Below are 11,797 nucleotides of genomic sequence, written 5' to 3'. Positions count from 1 at the left end.
TAAATGATTCGTCCTTGACCGAGTAGGGGTACTCAGGAGGAAATTAGTTAATTCAACCTTGGCCAAGTAGAAATACTTGGAAGGGAATTTTAATAAGTGATTCGTCCTTGACCGAGTAGGGGTACTCGAGAGGGAATTAGTTAATTCAACCTTGGCCAAGTAGAAATACTTGGGAGGAAATTTTAATAAGTGATTCGTCCTTGACCGAGTAGGGGTACTCGAGAGGGAATTAGTTAATTCAACCTTGGCCAAGTAGAAATACTTGGGAGGAAATTTTAATAAGTGATTCGTCTTTGACCGAGTAAGAGTACTCGGGAGGGAATTACCAAGTAGAAATACTTGGGAGGAAATTTTAATAAGTGATTCATTCTTGACCGAGTAGGGGTACTCGAGAGGGAATTATTTAATTTAACCTTGGCCAAGTAGAAATACTTGGGAGGAAATTTTAATAAGTGATTCGTCCTTGACTGACTAGGGGTACTCGAGAGGGAATTAGTTAATTCAACCTTGGCCAAGTAGAAATACTTGGGAGGAAATTTTAATAAATGATTCGTCCTTGACCGAGTAGGGGTACTCAGGAGAGAATTAGTTATTATATTAGAATCCAAAATAATCGAATAGATTTATAAGAGATTTTATTGATAGCGTGTGCCTCGTTAAAAACCTTCTCAAGAAAACCCCTTTTCACTTTCTTTTAAGAGGATAAAATCTGGGCAAAGAAAAGAGTGCACCGATTACATATTACAAGTGTTTAACTGAAGTAATGTTTTAAATGCGTGACGTTCCAAGTCCTTGGTATTAGCTTTCCTTCAAGTGTCTCCAGCTTGTATGACCCATTATCCAGGCATGCTGTTACTCGAAAGGGTCCTTCCCAATTTGCAACCAACTTGCCTTCCCGTCGGTCCCGTTGTGCTTCCCCGATTACTCGCCATACTAAGTCATCCACATAAAATTGTCTTGGATTTATTTTAGAGTTGAACTTTTTTGCCATTATCATTTTACTAGCCTCGGTCACTATTGCCGCTTGTCTGCGTATCTCATCCAGTAAATTCAGGTTGACGGCTAGGGATTTGTCATTGGCCAATTTCTCGAAGTTTTGGCTGCAAAATGATGGTTCTCCAGTCTCGACTGACACCATGGCATCAGTACCATATGTAAGCCGAAAGGGGGTCTCCTTTGTAGTCGTTTGTGGTGTACACCGATAAGCCCATAAGATCTCGGACAACTTTTCTGTCCATTCACTTTTGCCGAACCCAATTTTCTTTTGAGTTCATGTAAGATGACTTTGTTGGCAGCCTCGGCCTGACCATTAGTCAGGGGATGTTCAACGGTTGTGACCCTATGTTTGATGTGGAGCCCTTCCAGAAATTCATTAAACCGGTGATCCGTGAACTGCAACCCATTATCCGTAATTAAGGCATGAGGAAGACCGAATTGTATAATAATGTTTTTCCACATGAACTTCTGAACATTATTGGCCGTAATGGTGGCGAGTGGTTTGGCTTCAATCCACTTGGTGAAGTAATCCACAGTGATAATTAGGAATTTACACTGTTCTTTCGTAAAGGGGAAAGGACTGAGAAGGTCCATTCCCCAAATGGCAAAGGGCCAAGGAGAACTGATGGGATGAAGGGTGTCGGCATGTTGGTGTAAATAAGGACCGTGTTGTTGACATGGGATGCACTTCTTCACAAATGTTTGGCAATCTTGGGCGAGTGTCGGCCAAAAGTATCCGGCTCTAAGTATCTTAGCCGCCATGGTTCGTCCACCCGAATGGGTACCACAAATACCTTCATGAATTTCTCTCATGACATAGCTGGCTTGATCTTCATCAAGACATTTAAGCATAGGTGTTGAAATTTCTCTTCTGTATAATTCTTTGCTGAGAAAGAGGTACTTAGCTGCATGCATTCTTATTTTCTTAGCCGAAGTTAGATCCGTTGGTAAGTTGTTGCTGATGAGGTATTGAATGATCGGGGTCATCCAATTTTGAGACATATTTTCTATGTCCATGCACTCCTATTTGGCAATGCTAGGTTGAGGGATTTCCTGATGAATCACACTTTGTAATTGCCCAGGTTTCCTTTGACTAGCAAGCCTAACAAGCCAATCGGCTTGTTCATTCATGGTCCTCAGTGTATGTCTAACGTGTACTTCGTCAAATTCATCCTTTATATTTTTGAATTCTTGATAATATTGGAGCATAACTGAATCCTTCACCTGATATGTTCTATTGACCTGTTCGGCCACTATCTTTGAATCACTCCAGCAAGTGATGCGCTTTACTCCAATTTCTTTTGCCAATCTGAGACCGACTAGTAGAGCTTCATACTCGGCTTGATTGTTAGAGGCTTTGAATCCAAACCGAATAGATTGTTCAATAGTTATAGTGTTCGGCCCTGAAAGTATAATTCCTACTCCACTACCCAGTCGGTTTGATGATCCATCAACATGCAGGTTCCACATATTCAAGCTGGTGTGTTTCTGGGCAGTGAACTCATTGACAAAGTCTGCAAGCACTTGAGCTTTAAGGGGGCGTCGGTTTTCGAAATGTATATCAAATTGAGATAGCTCAATTGTCCACGTTACCAACCAACCAGCCAACTCTGGTTTTTTCAAAACTTTGGCCATTGGGCAATCTGTACGTACCACCACCCGATGGCTTTGAAAGTAATGTCTTAACCTACGAGCTGTATAGACTAGGGCCAACAACACTTTTTCCATTGATTGATAGCGTGATTCGGGGCCTTGGAGTGTTCGGCTGATGAAGTAGATAGGGACCGGTTCAGGTGTTTCTTGTAGTAAGACCGACCTAATGGCATTTTCTAACATGGTCAAGTAAATAATTATATCTTTTTCAGGCTTTGGTTTTTTTTAACACAGGCGGTGCCGCTAACATATTTTTATATTGGATGAAGGTCGCTTCGCATTCGTCAGTCCAAGCAAACTTTTGAGATTTTTTAAGTAGATCAATGAAAGGCCGAGACCTGTCTGCCATTATGGGCAAAAATCTGGCAAGGGCAACAATACGACCGGTGAGTCTTTGGACCTCCTTAACATTCTGAGGACTATTCATTTCGATGATGGCTTGACACTTGTCAAGGTTCGCTTGGATCCCTCTCTCGGATAACATAAACCCTAAGAACTTGCCACTAGCTACCCCGAATGTACACTTCTCTGGGTTAAACTGCATCCCATGCCGCATAGCTTCCCCAAACACCTCCTTTAAATGAGCGAGATGTTGTTCCAAGGAAGTAGATTTAACCACCATGTCATCTACATACACCTCTATGCATTTCTCCACTTGTTTTTTAAAAATTTTATTCATCAACCTCTAATATGTCACCCATGCATTCTTCAGGCCGAAGGGCATTACTTGATAACAAAAATTTGCCAAGTCTGTGATAAATGCCGTCTTCTCTTCATTAAGGGGTACATTCTGATATGATTATACCCAGAGTAGGCGTCCAAGAAACTAAGTATCCTATGATTGGCTGCACCATCTACTAGGGTATCAATGTTTGGAAGGGGATATGCATCCTTTGAGCATGCCTTGTTGAGGTCAGTGAAATCTGTACACATTCGCCATATTTCATTTGCTTTTTTAACCATGACGACATTAGCCAGCCAAGTAGAGTATCTAACTTCTCGGATAAAGTCAGCTTGTAGCAGTTTGTTAGTTTCCTCTTTTACCGCCTTTGCTCTATCGCTTCCAATCTTTCTCTTCTTTTGTGCTATCGGTTTGGTCCCGTTATAAACTGATAGGTGATGACAGAGAAATGTCGGGTCGATACCTGGCATGTCAGAAGCCGACCAGGCAAACAAATCAGTGTTACACTGCAAAATTTTTTGAAGATCTTGTCTCTCTTGTGCAGATAAACCGACCCCCAGATAAGTGACCTGTTCAGCCTTTGGTCCAAGCTGAAAAGGTTGCTTGTTTTCGTTGGGCTCAACTTGACATCCCTCATCCACTCTAGGGTCGAGTTCAATATCTAAGTCTTCTCCAGATCGAGGGGATACGATATTGACATCTCGGTTGCATCCATGGAAAGGCTTAAGACGCAAGCTTGCAAAGTAGCATTCTCTGACTGTCTTCTGGTTAGCATGAACTGTAACGATTTGACCCCTTTCGGATGGAAACTTCATGGCCAAGTGAGGAGTGGACACTATAGCTTTCAATTTATTGAGGGATGGCCGACCGAGTAGTATATTATAAAAGGTGTTTGCATGTATTACTAGGTAGGTAACCTTGATTCATTTTCCCTCGTGTTCTGACCCGAATGATATATATAGGTCAATACATCCACGAGTCTCTACTCGCTCCCCAGAGAAACCGACCAATGGTTCGTGATATTCTCTGAGTTCTTCTTCTGGTATGCCTAACTGCTTGAACGTATTCCAATGTAGGATATCAGCCGAGCTCCCTTGATTAATTAGTGTTTTCCAGACGGTGCAATTAAGAATGTCCACACTAATGACTATGAGATCATCTTATACCAGATCCACTCCTTAAAAGTCATCGTCTGTGAATGTGATAGGTGGGATTCTGCTGCCCAATAAAACATTGTTAACAGAGCGGACCTGCCTGAGATGTCTCTTTCTAGCCGAATGAGTGGGTCCTCTACCTGCAAACCCACCAGCTATGGTGTTAATAACTCTCTTCGGATATTTTTCTCGCTCATTATATCGTTTTACAAGAGGTTCTCTTGACCGGCTCCACTGTTGCTCAGGCTGCTTATCCTTATACCTTCTTGAGGCTTTGGGGTATCGATCTCTCCCCCTTTCGGTATGACCAGTGGGGTTTGTTTGAACAAATCCTCTAAGGTGTCTGTCCTTGATCAAATCTTCAATTTTATCTTTTAGGGTCGTGCACTCCTCCGTCGTATGGCCCCTATTGCGATGATATCGATAAGATTTGCTCTTATCTGCCCGAGCGAGGGGTGTTAGCGCGCCTGAGCATACTCAAGATTTCTGTTGCTAAGGCCTGATCAAGTACCATAGACCGGTTAGTGTTTAGTGTGGTGTAGGAGGGATATTTAGGCCCCCTGGGCGGCCTCTCAGGCTCACTCCTCCTTTCTTTATTTTCCTGCCGGGGTTTGAAAGTTTCTCTCTTATCTATATTTTTTGAATTGGCCCCTTGGTCCATCCGAATTTGATTTCGGTACTCAGCTAATTCCTCCATCTGTATATACTTTGCAGCCGGGCTCCTTAATTCATCCAAGTCAGCTGGTGGTTTTTTGCAGATGCTGTTAACGAAAAGACCTGACTTAAGAGCCGTTGTAAGGTGGTGCATGGCTACAGCTAGTTCCAGATTATGGATGGAAAGAGTCACTTTGTCGAATCGTTCCATGAACGCTCGAAGTGATTCTCTTTTTTCCTGACGAATGTTGACAAGTGCCAGGGATGTCAAGGGGTGAGGTCGGCTTGTAGCGAATTGCAAATTGAACCATCTTGTGAGGGTTGCGAAGGAGTCAATGGATGAGGAGGAGAGTCGGGTGAACCAAGTAAGAGCTGGTCCTCTTAGTGAAGTGGGAAAAATCCTGCACCACAAGGAATCGTTTTCTGTATACAGATCAACCTGGGTTGTAAAAACATCCAGATGTTCCCCAGGGTCAGATGTGCCATCATACTTTTCTATTGACAGACCCCTCCAGTTGTCGGGTAACTTAGCATCCAAAATATGGTGAGCAAATGGGCTTCGGCTCACTACATCATCTTGGTCATTTTTGGTTTCAGATTGAATTATCCTTGGTTTCTCCTATAACGCCTAGGGCTCCCCCTAATCCTGGGCAAGAGGTGTAGTTTGGGAAGGGATGTGTGTTTTTATTTCTTCTCTTAAGTGGGCATTTTCCTTTCTCATATCCGAGAGCTCCAAGGCATCTTTTTTCTTTCCTTTTCCATCTTCATCATCTCTGTTTTGAGCTGTCTTAACACAACTAAGAGACTCTCGTCAGTTCCTCCTTCTATCAGAACCTCAAGTGTCGTTTGGTTAGGTGTGATATCTTCCTATTGTTGTCGAGAGGTTCCCCCTGCTGAACATGTCCGTCCTGTTGGCTTCTTGTCAATACCATATTGGTTGAAAAAGTAAGGCAATCATGCCCCACGGTGGGCGCCAAAATGTTCCTGCTAGGGAAACTCTAGTCTTCAGGTCTTTGCTCTGGAACAATGACGTCCTTCTGTCTATCGTTGACGTGGGGAGGGTACCTGCAAAAGGCACTCAAATGTTGAAGTCAAGATTTGGTTATGAGCAATAAATGCTATTTAATAATGAAATGTCAACCTTTTACCTATACTTCCTACCTTCCTTTTATAGGCATTGTTATAAGCTAATGGGTCTGCTGAGTCAGCCTTGATTTTTAACCCTTTACTTAAAGTAGATAATGCTCTGATTACTACCCTTAATTGGATTAATTACCTTTTAATCCTGACAAAAGGTATTCGGCCAAACTAGACCGAATAGGTACTCGATTTCTTTTCCTTATATATAGGACTGAGCAGTTCCCTGTCCAGTACAAGTTTCATCAGCAAATGGCATGTCAATCTATAGCAACAATTGAAAAACGATAGCTCATAGCTTCCAAATTTTCCCAGCATTAGCAAATGATTAGCACTCAATGCCATCTTTCCATGCTTCATTACAAATGACCTTTCATAGTAGTCAATCCCTTGCAAATATTTATTCCAAAAATGGAACGAGATGGAGTGCATAGCTCATCTTAGACTCATTTAATGCCATGTAGGTAATACAAGTATATGAGATTAAAGATTAGCTGCTATCTCAGCAAAGGATCATTCACATCATGTTATATCAAAATGGATATTTCTTTATATTAAATAGCAAAAGTTATAACCATTTCTGACATCACCAATTTATCAGAAAAAGTAGAGAACCGTGATGCCAAATTATTAGCATAGTTGAAAGTAATGGTCATGAAGCATGAATTCTATCAGTGGTCAGGTATTGATATCAGATACTGGATGGTGAATCAGTTATGGACTTACGGTAAGATAAAACACAGACAGAGCAAAACAAAAATTACCCAAGAAAGAACAGGTAGGAGGAGCACTTAATACCTCCGCCCAATTTGATTCTCCTTTTATAAATCCAGTTTTGAGCTTTGTAATCAGAACGTGTCATACGTTGTGCAGGCCTTCCAGAATAATCTGAAATTGCAGAAGGAGCCAATATATATGAATATGTAGTAAGTGGCTAGAAGTTTACTGGATAACCACTCAAGGAGGGAGAAGAGGAGACACCAGAGAAGAAGCTATATTTTAGTTGATAAATGATAGGAATATAACATAGTCACCACTACCACTTTTTATATTTGTCTCAAATTATTTATCACTTTAAAATATAAAAAGTATTAATTATTTTTTTCAACAATATCCTTATTTATGAGGAATAATTTTTGTCAACTAATTATTATAATTACTCTAATATTGCTCTAGGAGTACCTATCAACTAAGTATTGTAATAATTTCAACACTTTTAAAAGAGATATTTTAGTGAAATCAACGTATTTTAGAATAGTAATTGATAAAATTAATAATTTTTTTAAAGATATATACATTATGTTAAATGACATCTAAAATGAGGTAGAGGGAGTAAGCACAAGAAAACTTTGACTCACAGAAGAAAAGAAACTTGACAATTTCTGTTACAAACTAGGCTTATCACCGTAAGGCCATTTATTTATGAGGAAAGCGAGCACGAACATGGAAGTTTGGGCATCAGTAATTCAGAGAATGGAATCAAGTTGCTTGAACACTGTACATATTATAGGTTATTAATAAACACTGGTCAATTACAGTCCAAGAAGACAAAACATCACCATTAAGCAAACAAAGACTGTTTTAATTAATAATAACACACTGTTGATCTTTTTTTGACTTTTCCTAAGAAAGAAAAAAATCTTAAGAGAGTTTCTTGCGTATGCATAATGATATGCAGAAAACGTACAATGGTAAACTAGAAAATAAATTTTCAGAAGAATACCAAAATTTAATTCATGGTAAGATATGTACCAGTCATTATTGTGAATTCCTATCCAATTTCGGATGATATGTTGCAGCGTTGGACAGAGGACGAAACCAATATAATCTGCAAACACTGCGAGTAAACACGGAGAATGAATGAGTAATAGTAAACAATAATCACCAATATAATGTTGAGAAATTAATCGAAATGAATTTATAGAGACGTGGATGATAGAAGCAGAACCCTAGATTGAAAGCAAGCTCCGAAGATGTGCAAGCTTTCATCGCAAGCTGTTGCTGGAGACGATGCCGGACACAGATAGTTGCAGAATGAAAAGAAAGCTATAACTATTAACTACCGCGAGAAAGTGCACTTTGAACCCAAATTTAAATCAAATCAAATACAAAAATAACAACCTCTCTTGTGCTGTTACTTTTTCTAAGAATTAAAAAAAAACTGTGAAATGTAGTAAATAAAGTTTTTTTTTTTTTTTATTTCACTTTATTCCTTTTCTCTAAAACCATTAACGCATCTAGCATGTGTATTTATATTCCTTACATCTGGGCCATTAGCTTTTTAATTGAATATTAATTAATGGTATCGATTAAACAAATATTTTACAATTTCACTAACATCCTCCATCATAGATGAGCAAATGTGCTTCTCTTCTACTACACCCAACCTATCATTCAGTCAAATTAGGTGATGCATATGTTTCCATGTTCTTACAGAATTTAGGGGCAAGAGAATCCAAAACTTTGAACTAAATCGAAAGAACAATTTTATCACAAATGCATCTTTGGTAATTAATCTGATGCGGTGATAAAAAGATACGAATGCCCTGTGTATGATACATATCCTTGTGTGTCTCTATAACTGGCGTCATGAAAGTGTATATTAGTATAAGAATAAAAATATAAATTCAACTTCAGTGAGCATGCACCAAACTTTCAAGATTCATGGTAGAATTTGCCGTCTTCCAACCCTATATATTCTTATTCCCCAGCCTCCTAAATAATAATAATAATAATAATAATAATAATAATAATAAAATGCTTCAAAGAGGTACGAAGGACTTGAACCATAAAAAAAATAAAATCAAGTTTTATGTTTTAAAGTACTTAAGTAAATCAGGCTAAAAAAATTTAAATTGATTCTAATCATAATATTCAATTACTTAAATCCTATATTTTAGTAAGTATATACTATATTGGAGCCAACGTAATCAAATTGACTCATTTTATTAACTCTAAGTATAAAAGAATATTTTTTCTTCCAATACAATTGGTGTTGATGTTGTGAGAATAAAAGATATTTATCTTATATCATGAAAACAAAAATAAACCATAATATGAATATATTTTAAGAATATTTATTAAAAAACTTAAACTTGAGAATATTTCGTTTACATTTTAAAATTCATAAGAATATATAGATAGAAAAAAGAAATTAACCATTCATCTTCTATTCCTAAAAGAAAATCACGTCATTTTTCCCTTTTGACACACACATATACTAAACTAAATAGTCTTTTACTGTTTATTATTTTATTGGGTACTCCATCATATGTAATATATAATTTTTCTTTTATTTTTTTTAATTCACTATTGCTTTATTTATTTTTATTTTTTAATATAAAATCCTTGGGATTTTATAAGTTATGATTGTCAATTTAAGTTTTAAAAATTGTCTCACTAATCAACCTTCAACCTTGCATAGTTATTGAATAAATTTTTATTATTATTAGTGTTGTATAAACAAATGTATATGACACTAATAATTTATATTTTATAAATTTTTTCATCTGTATATATAAAAATATTTTATTAACTTCGGTCTTTAGAATTGAATTTAAATATCTATAAATAATTTTTTTTTATAAAAAATATAAAAATTTAATAAATATTTCTTTTTTAAATAAATTATTATTATTATTAGGTGATTTTGTTCGAGCCTAAAAATTTAGAGTTAAGTTAAAACCCTATGTAAAAAAATCTACGGCTCATTAAACTAGTAATATTGTAGAATCTAATGCGTATTTTGTTGCAATCCGCCATTCGCATTATAAAAGTTGCGTAATTTGATTTCGTCAACCTTTTCATGCGGTTCCAAACCTTCCGGACAGTAATGATGAATACAAGTTATGGTCGGTCGGTTGAGTTAGACACATGCGTGTAGATGTACTGTCATTTTATATAAACCACTTTCTCTTGTTCGTTGTTAAATTTATCTTTTTAGTTCTCTCTCTCTCTCTCTCTCTCTCTCTCACACACACACACACACACACACACTTCGTTTTAGATTGGAAGGTGTTCAAAGGTCTTTTCTTAGATTGCAACTTAAGTTTCTATCATTTATATATTCATCCAAAAGAGAAATTAAAAATAACTTGACAGAAACTGCTCGTCAATTGATATGCTTTACCATCAAAAGGTTGTGATGTCCTTATGATGATTTGAGCTTTACATTTATAAGGATGACACGGCAATGACACTTGACATATATAGAAAAATAAAAAAGCAAACCAAATGACACTTGATTTTTGTTATTATAGAACCAAGCTAGGTGCATGCATTTTTGTGATCTTCACTTAACTTGATTCGTAATGTTCTAAAACCATATCCCTTTCTTTTTCCCCCCAAATTTGGCTCTGCTGTTGCCATACCTCACTGGAGACTTAGAACCTTCATCCTGCATGAAGATGAATACACACAATCAGGTACTCAACTCACATTAACCAAGAAAATTTCTCCATGTTAATTAGAAAAAAGAAAATGCATAGAGTAAGTATATATTTGAAAACAGTTGCTTTTAAAGGAAAGAATCACATATCATTCGAAAGTTTTCTTTCTAAAAAATAAACATTTAATTTTTAAAAAATAAAATGAAATATACACTAAATAAGTTTACAGTGCCTAATGAGATGTGAAAGGGTCGTGTGAGTAAAATAAACAGAGTAACCAAACATCATTGACAAACCACAAGGGTCTAATTGAGCAACTAGCAAGAGGTTGTTAGGAAATACTCTTTCAAATACACTCTTTATTATTAATTAAAAATCATAAATTTACGTGGGTACTTGTTCCTAATTTAGTAGATGTACTCATAGTTTATAATTTTTAATAAATTTTAGTGGATAAATAAGAATGTAATAAAAAGAAAACGTTAATGAGTGGACAAGAAGTACTGATTTTATAAGGATTTGTTTGAGTAGTGACCTTTGTTCTTCATCCATGAAACCGTAACCTTTGATGCTGCCTCCTACAGTTGCAGCAGCATTTCTGTAATTGGGCAAGGGCACGTGTCCTTCTTCAATCTGCTTCAAATCCTCCACAAGCATGTCATAATGCCTCTTAACTTCTTCCACTGTTTTCCCTCCAACGGCCCTGGCCAAGTTCTGCCACCGATCTGGGGTGTCCTTGTCATAGATGGCCAAAGCATTCTCAAACTTCTTGTTCTGCTTTGTTGTCCAAGCTGAGCTTGAGGCCATTTAGGCAATTCTATTTTGTGTGTAATAATCAAAAGACAATAATGGTAATAAAAACTCAATATTAATATGGCTGAGTTATGTGTGCGTATGAGGAGACTCTCATTGCTACTGCCCTTTATATACTAGTGGAAGAATGTATGTGTGTGTGAGTTGTAGGTTGTGTACTTGTTGCTCATGCTAGCTGTTGCTTTCCCGGCATAACAGTGGTACAAATTGTAAAAAATCCTGAGAACTTTTCATGTAATTTACACGAGTTTGCAAATTAGTTTATTGCTTTTACTCTAAGAAATATTATTGCATATTTAAGGAAAAATAATCTAAGAAAT

The 11,797-nt window shown here is 37.1% G+C and overlaps 2 protein-coding genes across 2 annotated transcripts; both read right to left on the bottom strand.

Annotated features, from left to right (window-relative positions):
• Window positions 1-4,509: 4,509 nt before the first annotated feature.
• LOC113874155 lies at window positions 4,510-5,350 on the bottom strand. The gene is made up of 2 exons (XM_027512377.1): window positions 5,068-5,350; window positions 4,510-4,952 (listed from the first exon to the last, which is right to left on the bottom strand). The coding sequence occupies exons 1-2, from the start codon at window positions 5,348-5,350 to the stop codon at window positions 4,510-4,512; spliced, it is 726 nt and encodes a 241-aa protein (XP_027368178.1).
• A 5,225-nt stretch (window positions 5,351-10,575) lies between these two features.
• Window positions 10,576-11,471, bottom strand: LOC113848115 (protein RADIALIS-like 3). Its single transcript, XM_027477502.1, has 2 exons — window positions 11,200-11,471; window positions 10,576-10,672 (listed from the first exon to the last, which is right to left on the bottom strand). The coding sequence occupies exons 1-2, from the start codon at window positions 11,469-11,471 to the stop codon at window positions 10,648-10,650; spliced, it is 297 nt and encodes a 98-aa protein (XP_027333303.1). The 3' UTR covers window positions 10,576-10,647.
• Between the last annotated feature and the right edge of the window lie 326 nt (window positions 11,472-11,797).

Source organism: Abrus precatorius, unplaced genomic scaffold, assembly GCF_003935025.1.
Source record: "Abrus precatorius isolate BTA unplaced genomic scaffold, Abrus_2018 Scaffold8, whole genome shotgun sequence".
NCBI classification, from domain to species: Eukaryota; Viridiplantae; Streptophyta; class Magnoliopsida; order Fabales; family Fabaceae; genus Abrus; species Abrus precatorius.
This window is presented reverse-complemented; position numbering and strand designations above follow the sequence as displayed.

Excerpts from the sequence above, each read along its gene's own strand:
- LOC113848115 (XM_027477502.1), bottom strand. The coding sequence starts at position 11,471 with ATGGCCTCAAGCTCAGCTTGGACAACAAAGCAGAACAAGAAGTTTGAG. Across the intron at positions 10,673-11,199 it reads TTCATGGATGAAGAACAAAG|GATGAAGGTTCTAAGTCTCC; the intron begins GTCACTACTCAA and ends ATCTTCATGCAG.
- LOC113874155 (XM_027512377.1), bottom strand. The coding sequence starts at position 5,350 with ATGGAACGATTCGACAAAGTGACTCTTTCCATCCATAATCTGGAACTA. Across the intron at positions 4,953-5,067 it reads GGAAAATAAAGAAAGGAGGA|GCGCGCTAACACCCCTCGCT; the intron begins GTGAGCCTGAGA and ends GAGTATGCTCAG.